This window comes from Crinia signifera, chromosome 1 (genome assembly GCF_055691185.1).
Source record: "Crinia signifera chromosome 1, ASM5569118v1, whole genome shotgun sequence".
NCBI classification, from domain to species: domain Eukaryota; kingdom Metazoa; phylum Chordata; class Amphibia; order Anura; family Myobatrachidae; genus Crinia; species Crinia signifera.
Window position 1 is genome coordinate 279,101,654 of NC_139217.1, and position 21,405 is coordinate 279,123,058.

General features: G+C 42.0%; 1 protein-coding gene and 3 non-coding genes across 4 annotated transcripts; all 4 read right to left on the minus strand.

Annotated features, from left to right (window-relative positions):
* Nucleotides 1–531: 531 nt before the first annotated feature.
* On the minus strand, nucleotides 532–20,368 carry HAUS6 (HAUS augmin like complex subunit 6). Its single transcript, XM_083184491.1, is given in 18 exon segments — nucleotides 532–682; nucleotides 5,815–6,807; nucleotides 6,897–7,032; nucleotides 8,657–8,836; nucleotides 9,544–9,607; nucleotides 10,980–11,073; nucleotides 12,167–12,269; nucleotides 14,157–14,286; nucleotides 14,556–14,592; nucleotides 14,595–14,748; nucleotides 15,195–15,368; nucleotides 15,490–15,544; nucleotides 17,470–17,532; nucleotides 18,056–18,203; nucleotides 18,348–18,480; nucleotides 18,567–18,642; nucleotides 19,478–19,573; nucleotides 20,014–20,368. Coding segments are annotated over 18 exon segments (2,874 nt in total). The 5' UTR covers nucleotides 20,154–20,368; the 3' UTR covers nucleotides 532–584.
* Nucleotides 8,097–8,223, minus strand: LOC146045593 (small Cajal body-specific RNA 8). The gene has a single exon (XR_014465491.1).
* LOC146045586 (small Cajal body-specific RNA 8) lies at nucleotides 12,842–12,972 on the minus strand. Its single transcript, XR_014465483.1, has one exon.
* On the minus strand, nucleotides 14,360–14,490 carry LOC146045579 (small Cajal body-specific RNA 8). The gene has a single exon (XR_014465478.1).
* Nucleotides 20,369–21,405: the final 1,037 nt, after the last annotated feature.

Sequence of the window (21,405 nt, forward strand, 5' to 3'; positions counted from 1 at the left end):
ATTGTGCAGGTTTAGCAGAGGTTGCAACAGAAGCAGCACCAGGCACCCGATTCCGACCTAGCAACTCACAGCAGGTGCAAGCGGCCATGTTTCGGGTCACCTGCAGATACATGACGCCATGCACCCTCTACAGTCCTCACCCTCAAGCGGTCTGGATAAAGCAGGTATCCAGACTATTCCCACAAATTACATCATTAACGCTCCCATTGCTACATAAACTGGGATTGTGAGGCAGCACTTTCCTGTTTAGTGGGGCCAATTTCAGCCTCTGAAAGGTGACATCGCAGGTACCATTTCCAGGGCGTGCGCATACTGAAGCGGTGTCTTGGTGCCTGATTCATTGGAGCACTGCAGATAGATATACACACACACACACACACACACACACACACACACACACACACACACACGTCCAAATTTGAAAGCATTTGGCATAGGTGGCTGCAACAGGAAAACTTTATTCCTGTTGACAAAATGAAACACATTGAGGTAGTACTTTTAGGCCAGTTAAGAATGTAGACACAGGAAATGTGTGGCAAAACAAATATTTATTTACAGATATTAAGTTCATTATATTCAATAATCTACAATTTTATTAACTGTCCCACACCTTCCACTGTACATTTCTGACGGTCTGATAAAGAATCCATGTAGTCAAAGGTTTCATTCAGAGTTGTAGTACCTATATTTAAAAAAAAAAATTACGTAAAAATGACATCCATGCTGAGGGGTGCTTGGAGAGACAGACGCTGACTGGTGGACACTCTCCAAGAATTGATAAACCTATCCCTAGATGTTACGGTAGTTATTTTTCAATTAAAGCCAGCCATCTTTCACTGATAATTGATACAAGGCAGCTGCCACTACACGAGATTGCTGCCATGTCTCTTATTCCTTGATTACTTTTTTCCTAACTGCAGCAGAAGACTAATGCCATGTACACACGGCAGCGATAGGGGCTGATATCACTGGGAATATAGTCGCTGGTGACCATAATGCCAGTGATGGGAGTGTGCCCCGGCGATAAATCGCCGGGTGCGCACTCCTGTTTTCAGCCCCCTTCTAATGGCTGGTTGCAGGAGCTTGCTCCTGCAACCAGCTGATTAACTCTGCGGCACCGCCGGCAGAGGTCTTCTCATCAGCAAACATCTCTGGTCGCCAATGAAAAGAGGGCATTGAGCGATCTATCGCTCGCTGATATATCGCCCCGTGTGTATGCACCTTAAATTCGATTTACACACTAAAAAAAAAAAAAAAAAAAAAAAAAAAAAAACCAACTCTGAAATCAATAATATGGCACACAGAGCTTGTTCCAGGGCAGCACTTAAAAATCTTAAGGACTTGGAAATTCTACCATTCTATGGGGGGATATCCTATCAGTAATTTTAGTTTAGATAGGGGCTATACAACAAGCCCTGATTCTGGCATCCAGTTCCCATTGGAAGACTGCTCCAAAAAGTACCACCTACCCTTAGCGGCAGTTTAACAAAATGTTTGTAAGCCCAATTCAAAACCAGTACCATTAGAGGCAAACACCATATAGATGCAACAAGATACGGACATGCACGGTAGTATCCAAATCAGGGGGGGGGGATAGATACACAGCAGCGCTCCATCGCCAGGGGGTAGAGTGAGGCTACACATTTCAAGAAAATTCTGTGCTTGGTGCAAGCCTGACAAAATTCCAAAGAAATGCAACTAGCCAATCATCTATAAGAAAGGTCATTCTTGCAACATTCCAAACAATACATATTCAAAACGAAGAACTTAACTCCAAAGAGTCCAGAATGATATCTACTTTCAGAGACGAACACATCCCACGTCAGAAACCATGTCTTGATAGTACTTTACAAGTTCCTAGTAAGGAGTACAAACCAAATAGATAAAAATTCAAAGGCGGCGGATAGTATAAAGTAGGTCATCAACACAAAGCTGTGACCCGAAGGAAATGCACGCGCACACACCACTACATTTGTATGGTACTTCAGTCAGGCTAAAGGTGCCACATCAGGAGCTGAAAGAGGGAAGACTGCGATGGCGCGCTGTGAAGGAGCACTGACTGCAGAATTTATTTTTTCCTAAATTTCACACTGGGCAGCCCTCTTATTGGCTGAGAGACTGCTGCTTGCCCAGTGCTGCACTGCCTCAATCCCTCCTGCACAGTGCTGAGCTCTGCCACCAGCCCTCAAACCTATGCACTGGTTATGCTGATGGTCATGTCTTTTAGATAGAAATCAAAAAGGTTTTCTATGACATTTGAATGTTTAAGTATAATCAGTATTCAACTGATATAGAACGAACATACGTTACATACGTTAAAAGCCGATTGACTTGAATGCAAAACCAGACATACTGGAATTTAAGGATGAGCTAATAATCTTCCTGCATCTGGAACAGCTGAGGAAACACTTCCTACAGAATATGGGCATCCTCAGGATTAGCACCTTCACAAGGAGGATGGGAAAATAAGGAGCCTTCCAGCTCTTAAGTCAGGAAGAGTTTGGCATTTTTAAAAGCTTGGGAATCAAAAATACAACCCTGGGGACCCGACATGAGTGGACTCAAGCACGCAATTAAAAAGAAATATAAAAAATTATGTACTGGAAAGCAGGTGGATAAAGTCAACCTTTTTCCAGGAAAACTACACTTCAAGCTCAGTTGGGGTGCGGTCCTCATCCATACATGACTGGAAAGCCAAGCAAAATAACCACCTACCAATTTAGGTAGGTGCTTGTATAATGTGTCACAATAGAGACAACCTCCTTTCTGTGTGTAGCAGTGTAGTTTGCTATTGTAAAATGGCAAATGAATCGTTATCTTCTGGTTCCCTAAGGAAAAAAAAACTGCCCATAACACTATTCTGCCCTTTCTAATGTACAAGCTATGTTAACAGCAACGCAAGGCAACTCACCTGGGTGTATCTATAAGAAAATGCCTTACAAATAGTCAGAAAATACAGAACTGTTAACCAGGTACCTGAACTCAGAACCCGGTGGTCTGTAAGAAAGTGGGACAGGTCCTGAAACTACAAATAAGTCATTAAATCGAATGCCTCGGATGAGTTCTAAGGTGCTCGTTTCAGGTTATTCTAAGTTACCACATGTACACACCGCATTTACTTGCGGTCAAGTATTAGGGATCTTAGCATGCTCAAACTTCCCTGCTGTCGCACCACCTCACCTAAAGTACAGATTTACTTGCCAGATCCACTGTGGGAAGCATGAGAAGCTTTAATAGCAGCAGCACAGACCCTGTCAAGACTTTGCAGTAGAAAGTGCCAACAGCTGTGCCTGCTACAGTTACCCTATGGCAGCCTGAATGAAGTAAAAAAAAAAAAAAAAAAAAAAAAAACACCACAACAGATGTATCATAGCAGCGCTTATCGCGCCGCTATGATACTTCCTGCTTCGCCTCAATAGCGAGGCGAAGCAGGAAGGGACATCAACAAGATGTATTAACATCTTGTCTGCCGAAGCGGGGGAGCGTTAACTCCCCCCTCCGGCGATGTCCCTTTCTGGAGATAGCGCATCAGTTAATACTGATGCGCTATCTCCTGTCCCCCGGCCGGCCGCACTGGGCATGCGCGGGTTCTCGCTGTTCACGCGAGATCCCCAGCGCAGCCCAGACCTAACAGCAGGGACAGCGCTGTCCCTGCTGTTTAGATAGGGCTTCGCCAGCCTGATGCTGGCGAGGCCAAACCCGGCTTCGTGCGGAACGGTCAGCGATGCTGACCGTTCATACATTCGGCCTGCTATCATTTTGATAGCAGCGCCGATATGGACAGGGGAGCATAGCGCCCCTGTCCATTAACGCATCCCGGCTCGATCATACATGGGGGAGAAGCGGTATCAGTGCACATAACGTGCGCTGATACCCCTTCTCCCCCATAACGACCTTTCATACATCTGCCCCATAGAGTTCCACCTGGCAGGGGAAGCTAGGCTTGCATTAGCCCAGACAACTGCGTGTCTTGGGGTGAAGTTACTTCAGCCCATGTAGCGTTGAGAAGCCGGGACACAGGCCTGCAATGGGGATGCTTTCCCATGCTTAAAAAAGATTTAATAGACATTGACCAGGAATGTACCCACAAGGCAAATTTAGAAGACAGTGGTGTGTACTGTAAAGGAGGTCATGTAATGAATGCGCAAGGATTACAGATATACAATAAACGGGGCTATGGAGTGTAAAGCCATACTGTTTACAAAGTTGGCACTCCATGGATGAGCCATAGCATGGCTGTATGTATATAATGGGAGCATGTTCAGGACTCAGTGTTCGTTACAACAGCTATGCAACAGAGGCACCCAGACTTTTTGAAGCAATCCAAGAGTATCTCTACACCAGGGGTGGGCTATAAGCAGTCCTCCAGCTGTTGAGGAACTACACATTCCAGCATCCCTTGCATCAGTTTCAGCATGGCTAAATAGCAAAAGTAAGGCAGCTGGAGGACAGCTTATTGCCGACCCCTGCTCTACACGAAGGTGACAAAACTAAGAGTGAACTTCATGGGGCTGGCCCAGCAATGGTAAACCACCATAAAATTTAGAAATAAGTGGGGCTGTAGAGTGAAACTTGCCAAGGAACTGCTCTGCAATTGAGTCAGAATGGCCCCATCACTATTACAGTGGAGGAAGATACTTAACTGATGGAGCGATTCGTTTAATCTATACAACCACAAACTAGGAGTGCACAATAGTGTGCAATAATAAAAAGAATTGCACATGTAACAATTCCTGCCATGTACTTTTGTGCATATATTGCATGTCTGCATAGCAGACTGCTGGGCAAATTGAGTCATGGCTGTAAGCGGTATCCTGTTTCTGCACTGCCCTGGGGGTCTAGAATACAGAGTAGGCACCCCAGAGCAGATCTAACCAGCACCGCCAGTGGTCTCCACCCCAGAGTTGTATAGCCTTGAACATGCAGCTCTCTGGGAAAGCTAAGTGGGCCATAAAACACCAGTCATTTTTTCATACAAGAACATTTTCAACACATGTGTTTATTGGGTACTTATGTTAGTTGGGCGCCCACTATAGTAAGTACGCTCACTATCCATGTCGGCAGGGAGTTTATTTTATATAGTGTGGCGAGCACAGCGAGCCCGAAGTGTGGCGAGCGTAGAGAGCCCAGCGAGGGGACGCGTAAAACTAAGCAATTAGCTTAGTGGGCGCCCAACTAACATAAGTACCGTTTAGTGCTCTAATCCAAGTTCAAATAACTACTTTACAGCCCTGGGTACAAATCAAAAAAAAAAACTTGGAGTCAGAATTGGTTTTTAGGCAGTTATAACTAGGACAAAAAAAAAAAAAAAATTTGTGATCAGATATCAATTAATGTAGAAGCATTGGACCTGGAGAAGTTAGTGGGAAAGGAGTATTGGTCACAAGACCGACCAGCTTTCAGATTACCACTACAATCACAGAAAGCCAAAACAGGATAGATTAAAAAATATCTATCTATCTATCTATCTATTAATAATTTACATTTAGAGAAAAAGGGATGTAAAAAAACAATTACCTACATTTAATGTATATCAAAATATATTTTAAATTTTTTGAACAAGAAAATTGTTTTCTAATGACTTATGTAGTGGTGATAAATGCTTTGTACTTCCATTTTGCCATATTAAAATAAATTACTAATCAATATCAGTAGTAAAATAGAAGAGACTAAATTAAAGAGGTTTGTTGTATGCATTCCAAAGCCCTGTTTATACCAGCTGGTGAACAGCTACAATTTAGAATTTCCTCCAAAAAAAAAAAAAAATCCTAATTTAATAATGGTCACACGTAAAATTAGAGTAGAATTACTCACACTGTGCATGAAAGACGTCAGTCTCTTCTGTAGTCTTGGCATGTAGCCCTTCATCACTTGGAGAAAATGATATCAGCTGCGGGAGAGAAAGCTTTCTCCCTCTTGGTGATGGAGTCATCTCTATTAACCCTTTGTCTAAAGGACTAAACAGTTTTCCAGAGTCTGTTAGAAGACTTGACTCAGATTTGTGCTTGGCAACTCCCCTCAAAGGGGTCTGCTCGTCACCATTGTTGTCATCTGGCAAGGATGTGAAAAAGGTCCTTTTAAGTGCTTCATATCGAGTGCGAATAGAATCAAGGTCCAAGTTCCGTTCCATAGTTTTCCAACTACACTCAGTTGTGTCCAACAGTGGGTCATCTCTTGGTACTTTGTGTTCTCGGTCTGCTTCAGAAGTCTCTGCACTGGTGGTGCTGTTAAGACTTATGTTCCCAACTCCTTCTGGGAGAGTTTCATGTAGAATGCCAAACTGAATTACATCATGACTGTCTGAACTATTGTTATGATCTACTATATTAGAGGAATTCCATGAGAGAGTTGTCTGTGCAGAGACATTTTCCTGACTAGGTAAAGATATAGGCATAGTGTTGTTCATTAATTTACTAGTGGACTGGTTTGCAAATATAAAGGTTTGATTATTTTCAACAAGAGGAGACCTTGAAGTCTTCAAGATCTCATGGCCAGGTAAGTGGATGAAGTCTTCTTGTGTGGGGTTTGTTTCACATGCCAGGTAAGGTATAGTGCTCTGACTAAAGCTCACTTGCCGATGCATGCCAGGCTTACCAGTGCTTACAGACACTCTTGTGTCAGGTGACTCATTTTGCTCAGACACATGAGAGGTAGACAAGAAGCAAGCCATGCTCAGGTCTACCTGACTGCAGTGGGCAGATTCCTGCTCTGTAGGCAACTCCATACATAGATCTTCTACTGGACTAGACATACTGGAAAATTCATCACTCTGAATGGCTTTTCTCCATGAGATTCGAATATCTGAAACTAGGGGAGAGAAATTAAATGTATTTTATGTTTATGGCATCTAGCTGATCAGGGGGAGGAGAAATTATAAGATATTAAAATGAACTTACTTAGGTTTTCTGGAGTTCGAGGAATCTCCTTTTTGGATAAAAATGGATCAGATGACAGCATGCCTAATAGATCATCAAGATCTGTTCCTCGTCCCGATACTGATCTTGGAGATTCATTAACAATGTAGTCAGCAACCTAGACAGAGGATTAAACCCACAAACTCAATGTTCATTTATTCTGGGTGCCAAGGAGACCAGTACAAATAAAACACTACAGTAAGCTTGTCAGAATAATAATACATTTTTTTTTTTTTATGAGCTTACAAAAGAGGCATACATGACAAAACCGATGGCGGTACAGCAGTTCTATTTCTGCATTTTATGGACAAATGTCACTAAAGGAGTTTGTATTTCCCTGATGTGTGTGAAATTATATATATATATATATTTTTTTTTTTTTTTTTTTTTCTCTCTCAAGAAGATACCTGTGCCCAATCTATAGATTGACAAGATCAACAGGCTGACAGGAGGCAAGAGAAAAATAATAATAAATAAAATCACCCCACAAGGTGCCCATACGCAGGTCTGATTTGGCCTGTTTTCATCCAATTTGGATGTATCTGCCCAACTTATTGGGTGAAAACTGGCCAAGTCAGAGGTGTTGGGACAGCAGGTCAGATTCGACATGTGCAACCTGCATCCCTCCAGCTGTTGTGAAACTACACATTCCAGCATGCATTGGCACAGTTTTGCTATCAGGGAATGTTAAAATTATGACAAGGCATGCTGTGATGTGTAGCTGGAGGGCTGCAGGTTGGACATGCCTGCTGTAGATAATACATGCAGCACATATAGTCTATCGGACCGGACCCATCAGCAGCAAATTGTGTATAATCACATCTGATCAGTATTAAAATCTTCTACTCCCACCACTACCGCAGGAGTCCTTACATGCAATATATTGTATGCAAATTATTGCAGGTTTAAAAAAAAAAAAAAATAAATAAAAAAAAAAAAATAGGGCACAAAGAGCCAAATCGTATGTAGCCCTTCTGGGAAGCTGCTGGGGAACGTCAAGGGAAATCAGGTCCTACTTGAAGTCTGACATGTGTATGGGGGCCTTAGATCTAGAATATACTTAAATAGCATAGAAATAATGCTATAATTTACAATTGACAGCCACACCTCATACAGGTCATCCAAAGACAAGCCTGAAACAATAGGCAGACAAGACAAAGGGTACATCATTTTATTCAGAAGATGTGTTTGCTCCGTATCTGTCCGTTACGATTTCTCTCAGTTCGTGACGGTCATCAAAAAGCACAGTTAATGTAGGGAGAGCCAGAACAGAAAAGAACAGGGCATCTATCTGTGTATCAGTCTCCCATTTTAAAGTAGCAGGTACATGAATATCTGGATGCACTATGCATTTTAATGTTAAAAATAAGTTCTCCATTATATAGCAACATTTAATACAACATTATGGTTAAAGAGGTTCTACAGCAGCATACAGAACTTCTAAGAGAAAGCATTTGTACCTAGGACATTAATTTGTATGCGACAAAGACTTACTATTCAGGTAAAGCAAGTGCGAGGATGATAATCCTTACCTAGAGCAGAGCATCCAAGTTCTCAGCCAAAATATTTCAAACAAAAACTCCTATTTGTAAGCTATACCTCAGGTCAAACAGAAATGACAGCAAAAGCACTAGGAGTCACTCCAAGGAATGGGGCATTCATTAACGTAAAGGCTTACGCACATTACCCTCTTAAGTGAGACACTTCCAGTTAGTAAAGCGTTTACAGCAAAAGTTCTATACCTGTTGTGCAAGCTGCATCCGTGCAGCACTCATAGCATCCTGTTTGTATGGTGTTGGGGTGTGACGCAGACTGCCACTTGCAGTTTGTCTCCAACTTCTATCTAACCACTTTTGTGGAGCAGAATTTGGAGTGGTATGTGTGAAGCGGTCTTTTACATTAGCAATGGGGGTGTGAATTTCCTGCATAAAGAGGAAAAAAAATGTAAATTTCATTAAGCATTAAAATGGGGAAATTCAATTAGCTGCATACAACATTACTTCAAAACTTAATCTGGGTTAACGAGCACCGCAGCTCCTTGCTCAGCTTACCAGAGGGAACGATCTCTGCAGATAGCACCAAGCATGCATCACCCAGCTGTGAGGATTCTTACTTGCTGGAGCACAGACTACAGTAGCAGTCAGGCACCAGCTTGTGCCGTTCAAGCTTAAGCAATTGCAGCCATGTAAATAGGAGAGCACTGCTATGTATCCAAGTTTCCCAACCTTGGTCCACTTGAAGACAGAGGTTGGGAACCACGGGATATCAACATGGGGGGGGGGGGGGGGAAGAAAAAAAAGGTACACATACGAAATGTTAGTTGAGTTTAATTGGATTGTCCAGGAATCCTGATATTGTCATCATGTTAGGAGTCCCCGAGTGCAGTGGTTCTCAAGCCACCCCCCCACACCTGTGGATCTTATTAGTCAGTGAGCAATGAGTGTACCTGTGCATCTACTGGGTAACCTGGAAAAGGAGGTTGGGAACCACTGCACTAGGGGACTCCTAACAGAATAGCAATAATCAGGATTCCTGGACAATTCAACTAAACGTCATTAACCTGTTTCATGTACCCCACACTCACTAAAAAAAAAAAAAAAATTATTGCACATATATTAGAATGCCTCACCTTTTCATTTAGGGACATCCTGCGCTTAGATGGAGTCATCTTGTTAAGAAATGGTAGAGATTTCCTGAAAGAAAAAAAAAAAAAAAAAAAAAATTTATGCATGGCATTTGTTTCCAGAAAATTGGTTGGTTAAGTTTTCCTAGGGGGGGTATTCAATCCCCACTGCATGGGAAATAGAGGCGGGAGCCTATTCAATGCGGTCTTGCCCGACAGCATTGAAGAGGCAGAATGAAAGAACTGGTCGGGCCAGTTAAAATCGATTACAGCCATGAATGGTCGAGATAATGGCAGAGTTGACAATCCACAGCTGTTTACGTGGACAGACACCCTTTCCACCAATCCCGCCTGGCGATAGGTTATTGAGCAGGTTATTGAGCATTGAGCAAACCGAAGGGCCAGGGTCATGGCTGATCGAATACCCCCTCCAGACCAGTGCTTTAAGGTTTTCAAACCACACTTAAAGTCTAGGTTTTAGGTCTATTCACTATTGAGCACAGTACTTCAGTCAGATTTAACCATACGAGCCAAGCATAATTCTACTTAACAGGGGTTTTAATGCCTTGAGGAAAGTAAAATCCTAAAAAATAAAAATTCCTTTCACACCATCCAATTTAATAGTTTTAATATATTCAACCTTCACATCTGCAAACCATTGTATTGATCAGTTTGTTTCCTCTATAAAATATAAGGTCCATGGCATAAATAGGTTATGGGGACAAGTAGGAGTATGATACTTGCCATATTTGCTACTTTCTTTTATATCCACTAGGCATAACCTGAAGGAGTCTCCGGCAGCCCTAGACTCTCTGGACTACACATTATCCCCAGCCAGTTTAAGTTTTGGGGATAGCAGTGCAGGCACCATTTTGTTGGTAGCTGCTATTAAGTGGTTATTTTACTTTCACTTTTTGCTGAAAAAAAAATACAGGCATCTTCACAGCTGCTCCAAAACCACCACCACCAGTGGTGACACCTGTCACCATGCTTCAGGCATAGTGCCTCACTGAGCTCTGCACACCTTACGATCCACGTGGACTACAATCGAAAAAAAAAAACCCACACTTATGAAAAAGTCATGTTGACCAGAACCAGTTTGCCAATTTCCACTGCGGGACTCTAGGAGAGAACCGACCACACACACCACTACTCCTGCTATCTGCATGGTTACCTGTATCAGTTTTGGCAGGTGTTACTTGGTTTGAATCCTTCTCCTCCATTCCACTATGCCATGCACCCAACATCCTCAGTCTCAAATTCCCTTTTTGCCCTACACCCAAATTTCACCCATTACTTTCTCCTCTATAGTAGGGTTTCAAGGAGTTCATTTTTTCTTTGGACTAGTTTCCCGCACCTCCCCCCTCTCACGACTTGTTTCATATAGAAGGATAGATTTATTTGAACATCTCTTAAAATTAAGCCATTGATAAAGTGCCTACCTTCTAGAGGGTGTGAATAATGTATCATCCATGAAACTCATAAACGAGTCATTACAATCTTTGTCCTTCGCATTTGGATCTTTGTACAGAGAGTCTATTGATTACAAGGATATGAATCGTCAAGCACAAATGTATTATGAAAAAAATAAAAAAATAAAACACATTAATCATGTGTGTTGCGGTAATGGCAACAGTCAGGCAGAGCAGTGGCAAACCCATACGGCTGTTTCAAAGCAGCTCTGCAGCCATTTCAAAACGATAGCCAATTGGAACTCGCAGGTCAGCAGCCAATCTAATAGGCTTTGCAAGTCGCCTCAAGTTTAAAACATCCACGGACCTGCCTTGATATAGCTGGGTTGGTTGTCCACTGCTTTGCCTGGCTGTTGCTATTACCGTCCATGGTCACGGTGGCGATTGCATTGTAATTAAGCATGTACTGTATTCACACCTTTTGTCTTTATCCTGACAACTGTAAGACTCAAGTATCCTTTTTGTTCTATATTACGTTTGCCTCTGACCACTATACATGTCGGTGATCGATGCCAGTCAACCCCACTAATGGCACCCCTAGGGTACGCATCACAGGAAACTAAATCATAATTGGATACCACTCCTCTCCAACGTCTAAAGCTGGCCCATACATCAGAACTATCTTAGGCCAAAACGCACAATTTTGGAGGGTCTTGCGATGCATTGTGTGTTTTCACGGTACGCACAATTTTGGAGGGTCTTGCGATGCATTGTGTGTTTTCACGGTAATCACGGAGGTGTTTAGGTACAATGCATGGGCCGTTAGGTGGACCCTCAGATCTTACTTGCAGCATATATGTTGAGAATAGCATACAATAGATCTTATGTGAAATTACATATATCATGTGTCTGGGAAGCTGCCAGGCAAATAGTTTGAGGACTAAAACTGGCCATACATCATGATGACCAGCATCAATCATTTTGCACTAAATCTACACAAAAACCTTCTACCTGTACACCTGATAACCGAGTAATAGTGAGGACTATAGAAAAAAATAAATATTTAATCTTATATGCAAATCTTCCTGAAAAAAAAAAAAAAAAAAAAAAACAAAAAAAAAAAAAAACACAAAAATCTGCTGAAGACAAGCACCTAGAGAGCAACTATAAAAAAAAAAAAACCATAAAGCTTTTCAGAATTGCATTGAATTACTTACCTGGGAGGGACATTGGGTATTGGCTAAACACACTGCTGCTTAATTCTTCTTCTGCTGCAGGGTCGAATGAAAAAGGTGCAAGAGGAGGCTGCAGTTCTAGAACCTGACAAACAAGAAATGCTACATTAGCAGAAGCAACACCACTTTGTTGCTGCAGTTCAAAATTATAATGACTGACATCTGATTCTGCAGTTTATGAAGTAAACCCCTATTTGAAATGTAAGAAAAGGATAAGCTTAGTAGCAATTAATAGGAAATTAAGCAAACAAGAGTTAAGAGAAACCGAGGCTACAAAATTAAAAGTAGTTACATAAACTGAGTGCCTTAGGGTAAGCCATAATGGTCAAGCACTATAAAGTAACACATGCAATAGCACAACATGAGTTAAGTTTTTTGGTATCTATGGTCAACATTGACCTGTTGAAGTGTACCATGTCCCCGCACATGGCTCGCTATACTCAGCGCTCTATTGTAATCTAACTAAAATCCAACAAACAGGAATGTACAGGCAAGAGAAAAAGCCCTTTCCTTGTCCCGATGCCATGGTGTATGCTGGGACTATGGGTATGATGCGGACTGGAGTACCCCAGGCACCAAGGCAGTCTGCAATAGTAAAAAAAAATTTTTTATTTTTTTTAAACTTAAAACATGGAATCCAAAGTATACCCAACAGAATCATGTCTGCCCCGTATCTGTCCATAACGATTTCTCTCATTCCGTTACGGTCATCAAAGGGCAATATTATTTTAGGGAGATTTTGTGACAGACAGAGCAGGTTTTCTCTCCATCTGTGTATCAATCTCCCACCAAAATAGATCACCCCAGACACAGCCTAAAATATTGCATGCCATCCTAAATGCCACACTTTAGGGTGACATGTTATCTGACTGCCAAAAAACCCCACTCATGTTTATGTAATTGTTTTTGTCAAACTTTTGACCATGTCAACCAGTAATGGTCAACCTGCCAATAGCATAGCTACAGGAGTGCCCTGGGTTGGTAATCAAGAACAAATGTAAATATACAATTGATTGTATGTATTATGTTAATCATAAGACGTGGACAAACAGAAGAAAATCATGGATGGCTCTCAACATAGACCTGAGCCCAAGGATGACAAACCATATACAGTGAGGGAAATTTGACATGATCTAGTGCTGGGGTAGCCAACCCTAGTCCTCGAGAGCTACCAACAGTGCATGTTTTGCAGGTCTCCTCACAGAATCACAAGTGAGCTAATTAGCTCCATCTGTGGATCTTTCAAAATGTGTCAGTGATTAATGAGTGCAGCAGCTAGGTTGTCTGGAAAATGTGAACTGTTGGTAGCTCTCGAGGGCTAGGGTTGGCTACCACTGATCTAGTATGTTCTAAATTAAATGTGTCCCTCCAGCTGTTAAACTACACATCCCAGCATGCCTTGCCACAGTTTTAACATACCCAAATAGAAAAACTGGCAAGACATGGGACTTTGTTTCACAAAAGCTGGAGGGCCAAACTGTCCATGCCGGTACTAGATGTATGAATACACATCTGTAAATCAAATACATTGGTCTTAGATAGAACATGGACAGCAAGAGCCTTGGTGTGAGTGAGCTGGTCATCAGTTCCCAGGGAGCTCTGCTAACATTGCCCAAGTTTCTGTTGAAAAATGTATCGCTATTCTAATGAAGACCCACAAGTAGCCTCCTTATATGGGCATGTCTGTATTCTGTGTGTGACGACTGCTGCATCTAACAAAATGCTACATTAGTGGTTTGTTGCAAAGAGAAGTGCAAGCAGCGGTTTAAAGAGAATGCACATAAATACTAGACTTCGTAAAACATGCTCATTACTAGGGGCAACTAGAAAGGCTGGTTTAACATGACCGCATACAGATGTGTCCTCCTATATTATCACTGCAAAGATCAGTGTCCATTTTGAAACTTGTTCAATGTACAAGTGAAGAAACCAACATTTAAACTAGTAGGAGAACCACAACCATTGTACTTACAGGGTTTAATCCTTTGAAGATTACAAAAGGTGACTTGCCTAGAATCCTCTTCCATTTTTTCTCCCAGGCCCTTTCTGCATCGGCTATTGATTTGTTAACAGTTACTAGGTCTTCCCTTTTTATTTTATGTCTGCAATAGTAAAACATTGTAAATTAACAAAAAAAATTTTAAGAATTAGAATCCAAAATATACCGGAACAAACTCATGTCTGCCCCGTATCTGTCCATAACGATTTCTCTCATTCCGTTATGGTCATCAAAGGGCAATATTATTTTAGGGAGATTTTGTGACAGACAGAGCAGGTTTTCTCTCCATCTGTGTATCAATCTCCCACCAGTATAGAGCACCCCAGGCACAGCCTAAACAGCGCATGCCATCCTAAATGCCACAATGCTTACCTCATGTGTTTTAACCTAGAAAGAATGTCATTTTCAACTTCAGCTTTGCTGCAAGATATTGAAGATCGACCTGGAGCTCTTTGCCACCACTATGACAGTGTTCAAGCTTCACTAATTTTAAGGCTTCATTGAGCAACTGGATTACAGTTACAAGATTTACTTTCCCAGCTTCATATACATTCTCCATCTGCAACTGTTTAAACAAAATGTCAATTGAGGAGAAAAATACATAAAAAAGTCACTTGTTTGCACAATACACTAGTACTCATCCCCCCGGAAGATTGGGCGTGATGGGACACAATTTGCTCTCATCAGAGCTACCCAATTTCGTTGCGGGTGGGAATGAAACCCCACACACTTTCACCAGAAAACATAGGTCCAGTGAAACTTGTGTTTTCCATGGATTTTGCTTGGCCTGGCTGAGGCAGGTAAAACAAATCTCTAATAAGGCAGTGATCATGGGTAATGGAATATTGGCCACGGTTTGTTGCAGTCCTCGAGTGCCAGCCTTTTAATTAGTCTGACCGGACTAACCTCCATCCACTGGGAAAGGGAGTTCGTGAAAGAATAAGGTCAGATTAATTTAAGATATACTAATCTAGCCACCGGTATAGTAAAGTATTAAATCTCATTTCATACCATGTGCATTTCACTCTCAATCCTGGTCAGCAATATATTGGGTATGTTTAGGGAAACATTAGACCCATCTAGACAGTACTGATCCACATCTCCTCCAACAACTGAATCAACCACTTCCACCTCCCGATGAACATCTTGCATGGTTCGCATAACGGTGTCCCACATATAGCGAATCTTGAAGATCAAAAAGACAAGTGACCAAAATTACACAAGGATCGCAGGATTTCACATAACACAGTGGATCAACTATAAAGTTCAGAGATTTAAAGAGAAAATGTAACTATTTTTAGTTTACCTCCTTTATTTCAGCATCCCACTTGCAATTGTTTGTTTCTACTTTCTGTAATGCTCTGGGGAGAGGGAAAGTAAAATAAAAGTAAATTGAATAATCCACGCCAATTGTTTATAAAGTGCCATTTTCCTGACTAGTGCCCTTAGCTACACGTTTGAGGAAGTTGCAGCAGTTTCACTTTTTCGACGATGCAGTTTAGACTGAAAACTACATTGGCTGTCCGCAATTGAATACTAAAGTAATTTTATTTACCAGCTAGCCAGATAATACCACTTTATAGAAGCTATACAGCATTGATCCATATAGACTAAAACAGCTTTCACGCTGCCAGCAATAGCCCAGGTTACTGCACAGCAATCGGGGATATTGTGCAGTTTGAAAGCACCCAAGTTAAATAAACCAGGTAGAGAAACCCAGCGTTTCAACCTGGATATGGGGGTTCAACCAAGCTCAGTGGAGTGAACAGGCAAGACAGTTCTGTGACCCAGCACCAGTCACACCATAGGAAAAGCAGACTCTTTAGATTAGATAATTTTGGCTAAATTAGAGACTGAACATAAAATAGCAGCAGATACCAATCCTAATCCCCCCCCCCCCCCCCAAAAAAAATTAGTTATATAAAATGGGAAACAGTTAAGGAAGGAGAATATTGGCCCGCTAAAAGATAAGCAGGGTACCCTCGTAACCGAAAGGAAGAGAGAAAGCTGAATTATTCAATGAATTTTTGCTTCGGTATTAAGGGAAGAATATTCAGGTCTCCACAGATTAAATGCTTGGCTTTTGATTCCTCCCAAACTGTATGTTTGAGTGAGGAAATAGTCAAAAATAGATTACAGAACCTAAATAGTAACAAATCTCCTGGCCCAGATGAAATAGGATACTAAAATAATTCAGTTCTGTCATAGCACTATCATTATCTGATAGTCGAGGAATCAAACATAATTAAAATTTGGGGTTTCGGGGGGGGGGGGGGGGGGGGGGGGGGGGGGGGGGGGGGTTTACATTGGGGCCCAATGTAAAATTGGGTCTCAGGGACCATTTTACATTGATTCCAATGTAAAAATCGCGTCGATTGCATCACATGCAATGGACGCGATATTTTAGGTCCCGATCAATACAATTAAAATCGCTGGCGCCGTGCTAGGAGAAAGGTACTGGAAATTCTGCTGTAGAGATGGACAGGTAGAGAGAAGGGCAACTAAGCTAGAATACAAAGACAGGTTAACCAGACTGAATGTTTCACTAGAGAAAACAGAGGTTGAGAGGTGATAGGATTAATATGAAAAAAAAAAAAAAAAAAAAAAAAAAAAACTTGTTAGCATCAGCAAGGCTTGGAGAAAGTTGATGAGTCAAATGCATTACAGGAACAAATTAAAAGGCCCATACACACACTAGAAAATTATCTTTCCAATATGGCTCGCTGGATGAAAATATGGAGATCTTTTTTGGGAGATAATGACAATTGACCATTTACACCTAAACATGGAAAACTTGGTCCTATAGACCAGTGGTTCCCAAACCTGGTCCTCAAGTACCCCCAACAGTGTACATTTTCCAGGTCACCCAGCAGGTATACTCATTATTCAGACCCATTTTAAAAGATCCACAGTTGGAGCCAATATGTCACTTGCGCTTCTGTGTGGAGACCTGAAAAACGTGCACTGTTGGCGGTACTCGAGAACCAGGGTTGGGAACCACTGCTATAGAAGAATTTGTTAAATCAATTTATGCAGATGACTGCTTTTGTCCATTGTGCTCTTTGACTTGCACTCATTTATACAAAACTCTGGGTGGAGGCTAGGAGGTAAACTCCTTACACTGATAGCTATTTTTTGCCTTATAATTGGTAGTATGCACATTGATATGCATTAGTAATAAGATGGCAAGGTGCAGCCTATTGAATATACATTTGGAAATTATGTTAATGCCAGTGTATTCACAACAAAAACTTAGTTTGACAACTATGTATTTAAATGAACTTACCTGTATTGAGTCTGCAATCTTGCATATTCAGAGCGCAAGTCTCTTACTTGTTTTACAAGCAACCTGGGGAGGGGGAAGAGACATACAATGTTAGGTCATCGAACAAGTGTATGAATAGAAATTAGCTTTACAAAGCCATATGCTAAGAAAACTATCCAATGGGAAATAATCACAACACTGGATCAACCCCTCCTATTGCTGGCCTATCCATCCACTGTAATGCAAACACCTGCTGGGATAAGACATTTAAGGAGACAAATGTAGTAAGCGGTAGGGTGTGACTTATGGGAATTTTTTGTATTTTAGAATTACCCACAGTGACCAGAAAGTCCCCCTGAATGGTAAGATTAGAAAGGCACAGATAGGAGGAGAGGTCTTCTTTCCTTCTCATGATTATTATTACTGAAATACTAGTTCATTCCCTGTGAAACATGTCACTATAGACATGGTTCATATCCATTACATCAATCATTTATTTATATAGCGCACTATCTTCAACAGGACTCAAGGCCAACAAATACATACAAGCTCAATTGCGTTTCTTCATGGTAAACTTACAAAAATAAGTTATATTGCTAATACTTACTGTGTTTTTTTCTGATATTCTCCTATTACAAAGTTTTCCCTCTGCAGTGTTAGCAGATATCTACGACGTGCTACCTTATTTCTAGCAAAAGCTTTCTGTGGATCCTGAATCCTACACTGCAGAGACTCGGGAATATGTGAATTGCCACCTATATGGAGAAGACAAAAAGCAACCTGTACTGACCAAGTATGAGGAATAACGCAACAGAAATATAAAAGCTGTGAAAGGATTTCTGTTATGGAAGAAATCAGAACAGATTAAAGAGAAAAAATTTTTTTTATTGAAAACCTACTGTCGCCATCTCTTTTAATTTGCTGTAATAAAACATATTTCGCAAAGTGGTACAAGAGTTGCACAAATTTCGGTCCTCCAGGTGAAAGAAATAGTGACGCTACAACTTGAGGAAAGCCATTACCAACGTCTTCCTGTAAAAAGTAGGGACACTTTTAATACAACAAAAGTAAAATAGGACATTGAGACATGACCAAAAAAAAATAAAAACACTACTTACAGAGATTTTTCTCAACCAGTCACATACTGCTTTTCTAAACTCTGCATCCTTCTTCTTGTCTAAAGGCCAACAAAACCTGTCAAAAAACCATACAAATGTGATTATGCAATTAAGGGAATTCCAGCAAGTTATGGGCATATTCAAATTGGCAACGAGAAATAAAAAAAAAAAAAAAAAAAAAAAGTAGTTTCCCATAGCTGCTGGGTTTTGGTATTCAATTCAAGATAGAGCTTGATGTCTATAGAAGTCACTGCATCCTTTCTCACGCCTCCAGATTTCTCCTAAAATCATTAATTTTTACAAAATGACTTGCTCTAGGACCCCAAAGCACAATCCTGAGGACTAATTAAGCAGTTGGAAGTTACTAATTCGCTTACTCAGTTACCTTACAAAGCAGTATCTTCTTCCTTAAGCATGAGGGGCCTGGGTCTTCTGCAGCAGTTTAATATGTAGTGTCGTCAGCTGGTACTTTTGTGCAGTTTAAAGGGTTTTTGTGATTAAGTGAACAGTTGGATACAGATTCCATGGAGTAGATGTTTTGGCTGACAGGACATACCATATGAGCTGGGAGAGTATTAAAGTTTAACAGGACACCCAAAGTGTACCCTCGCCACGCTTTGGGCCTGGAACCACTTCCCACCTTTTTACTAGAAGTAATACATGGTGGCCTTTATAGTCAAATTGGTATTCCACTGACCTTGCTGCTGCCACTGCAGGTCACATGCTCAAAAACTACATGCACTGCCTGGGAACTAGCGCGCAGCAAGAATTCTTACATCACCGCCACCATCATCACATATACAACCCATTAATTCCCATTCACCCATGCAGTGAAAACAGAGCAAGACAGTAGCCCCTGATAGAGAAAAGATCCATTTCTCCCAAGAGGAGGGAGGGGAAATCACACTTACCTGAAAACTTCCTTACATCGCACAGGATCCAGTTTTGCAAACAAGAAGTGAAAGACAACGTAAGATGCATCCTTATTGGGTTTATCAAACATGTTGCTAAGAAAAGTGGGAAACAAAACATAAGTAAAACAGATAAAAGAAAAAGCCCCAGCACAACCCAACATGCTGCAGTACTGCACAGCCCAGTACTATACCACGCAGCAGAGTACCAATTGGAAGGGCTAAGCTCAGAGGCAGGATTACACACAGTTTCATATCTCCCAACATGACCCTCTCCAGGGGGGACAGAACGCCCTATTCCTGGACTTCCCTCTTAATGTATGATAGTCATCACCTCTGTTGAAAAGCCCTTCTCGTCAATGCACTCATTCAAAACAGGGGATAGCAATCAAAAAAAAGAAAGAAGTCTAGAAACAGAGCTGTCACTCCTGGAGAGCGTCACGTCCAGAGGTAGGCAGCCAGGGCAGCAGGTACACACTGACCATGGACAAGCAGTGCGGCCTGGCAGGAAGCCAGGGACACACAGTAACACTCACACTCCAAAGGTGACATGGGCCAAGGTTCTGCCAATGGCAGCAGCCTCCACTCCAGCCTCGAAGCCCAGCGCCAGCAGTGCCATCCACAGGTGCTCTCTCTGCCAGGAGTGCTGCTGGGGCCGGGGCGCGGCTGACTGCATACTGGCGGAAGGCGAGGTGTAGGGGGAACCGTAATGAAGATCTCGGACACGAGAGCGGATGTGTGCGGTGAGGAGGGAAGAGTCACAGCCCCCTACCCTCCAGCACGTCGTCTCTGACCCACTGCTACCGCCAACACCCGTGCCCCGGCCCAAGAGAGCTCACAGCCGCCGCCATCTTCACTTCCAACCCGCCAAAACACATTATTCACTTTATCCAATCAGAGAGCGCCTCTTATGTGAAGATACCAGGAATTGGACTTCAGGACAAGCCAATGGCAAGCGAGGAAGGTGCCGGTGGGGGGCGGGTATAAGACGTCACTTTGCGTCTTACGTTACCATGGCTGCAAGTTCATCTTTGTAATTAGTAGAGCGTTTTCTAGCGGCCATTTTCCCGGAGCTGATCGCTCGGCGTATTGCGCTATCCTGCGGTTATATTCTAGTCAAACAGGGAATCGTGACGACGAGCAGCACCGCTTGGCCCCCCTTGGCTAGGCACAGAGCCAGCTGAGCTTAGCAGTTATCCCCGCCCACCTACTTTGGGAACCTCTATCAGGGTTCTTAATAATGCTGGAAAAGGTGCAATTCAAAAATTGGAAAAAAGAAGAGTAAATAAATCACACACAAACTGACACTTAAGTCAGTCTGAAGAACACTGCTAGGGATGGAGATAGGAATACCCCATCAAATGAGGGTGTAGATCATTAGGTCACCAGCATGTTGGTCGACAGTCATTAGGTCGACACCATTAGGTTGACATGCAGGAAGGTTGACATGATTCTAGGTCGACATGGGTTAGGTCAACAGTCAAAAAGGTCGACATGGGGTTTTCACTTTTTTTTTTTTACCCATGTCGACCCATACTAGGGATGAGTAATCATATGATGTTTCATCGGTAACATCAGATTTATGGTTCCAATGTTCGATGTTTAACCCTGCAATGTTGAGGATCCAATGTTTCATCAACATCGCTAGATTTCTCCCCCGATGTTTTTCTCAATCTTCCAATGTTTTCTTTTTTGTGTCAATGTGTGCTGCTTTCAATGCTTAGCAGCCAGCTCACTCTCACCTTGATTTATATTCATTAAAAACTTAAGAGACTGATAAAAAAAAACATTAACAAACATGACAGTATCACTGCTGGCTGGGCTTTCATATGTGTGTGTGGCTGTGTGCTGCTGCTGTGGGTGGTAGCTGACAGTCTGGCCAGCCATTCAGCAGCAGCACACAGGACAGTCTGGCCACCCCTGCCTCA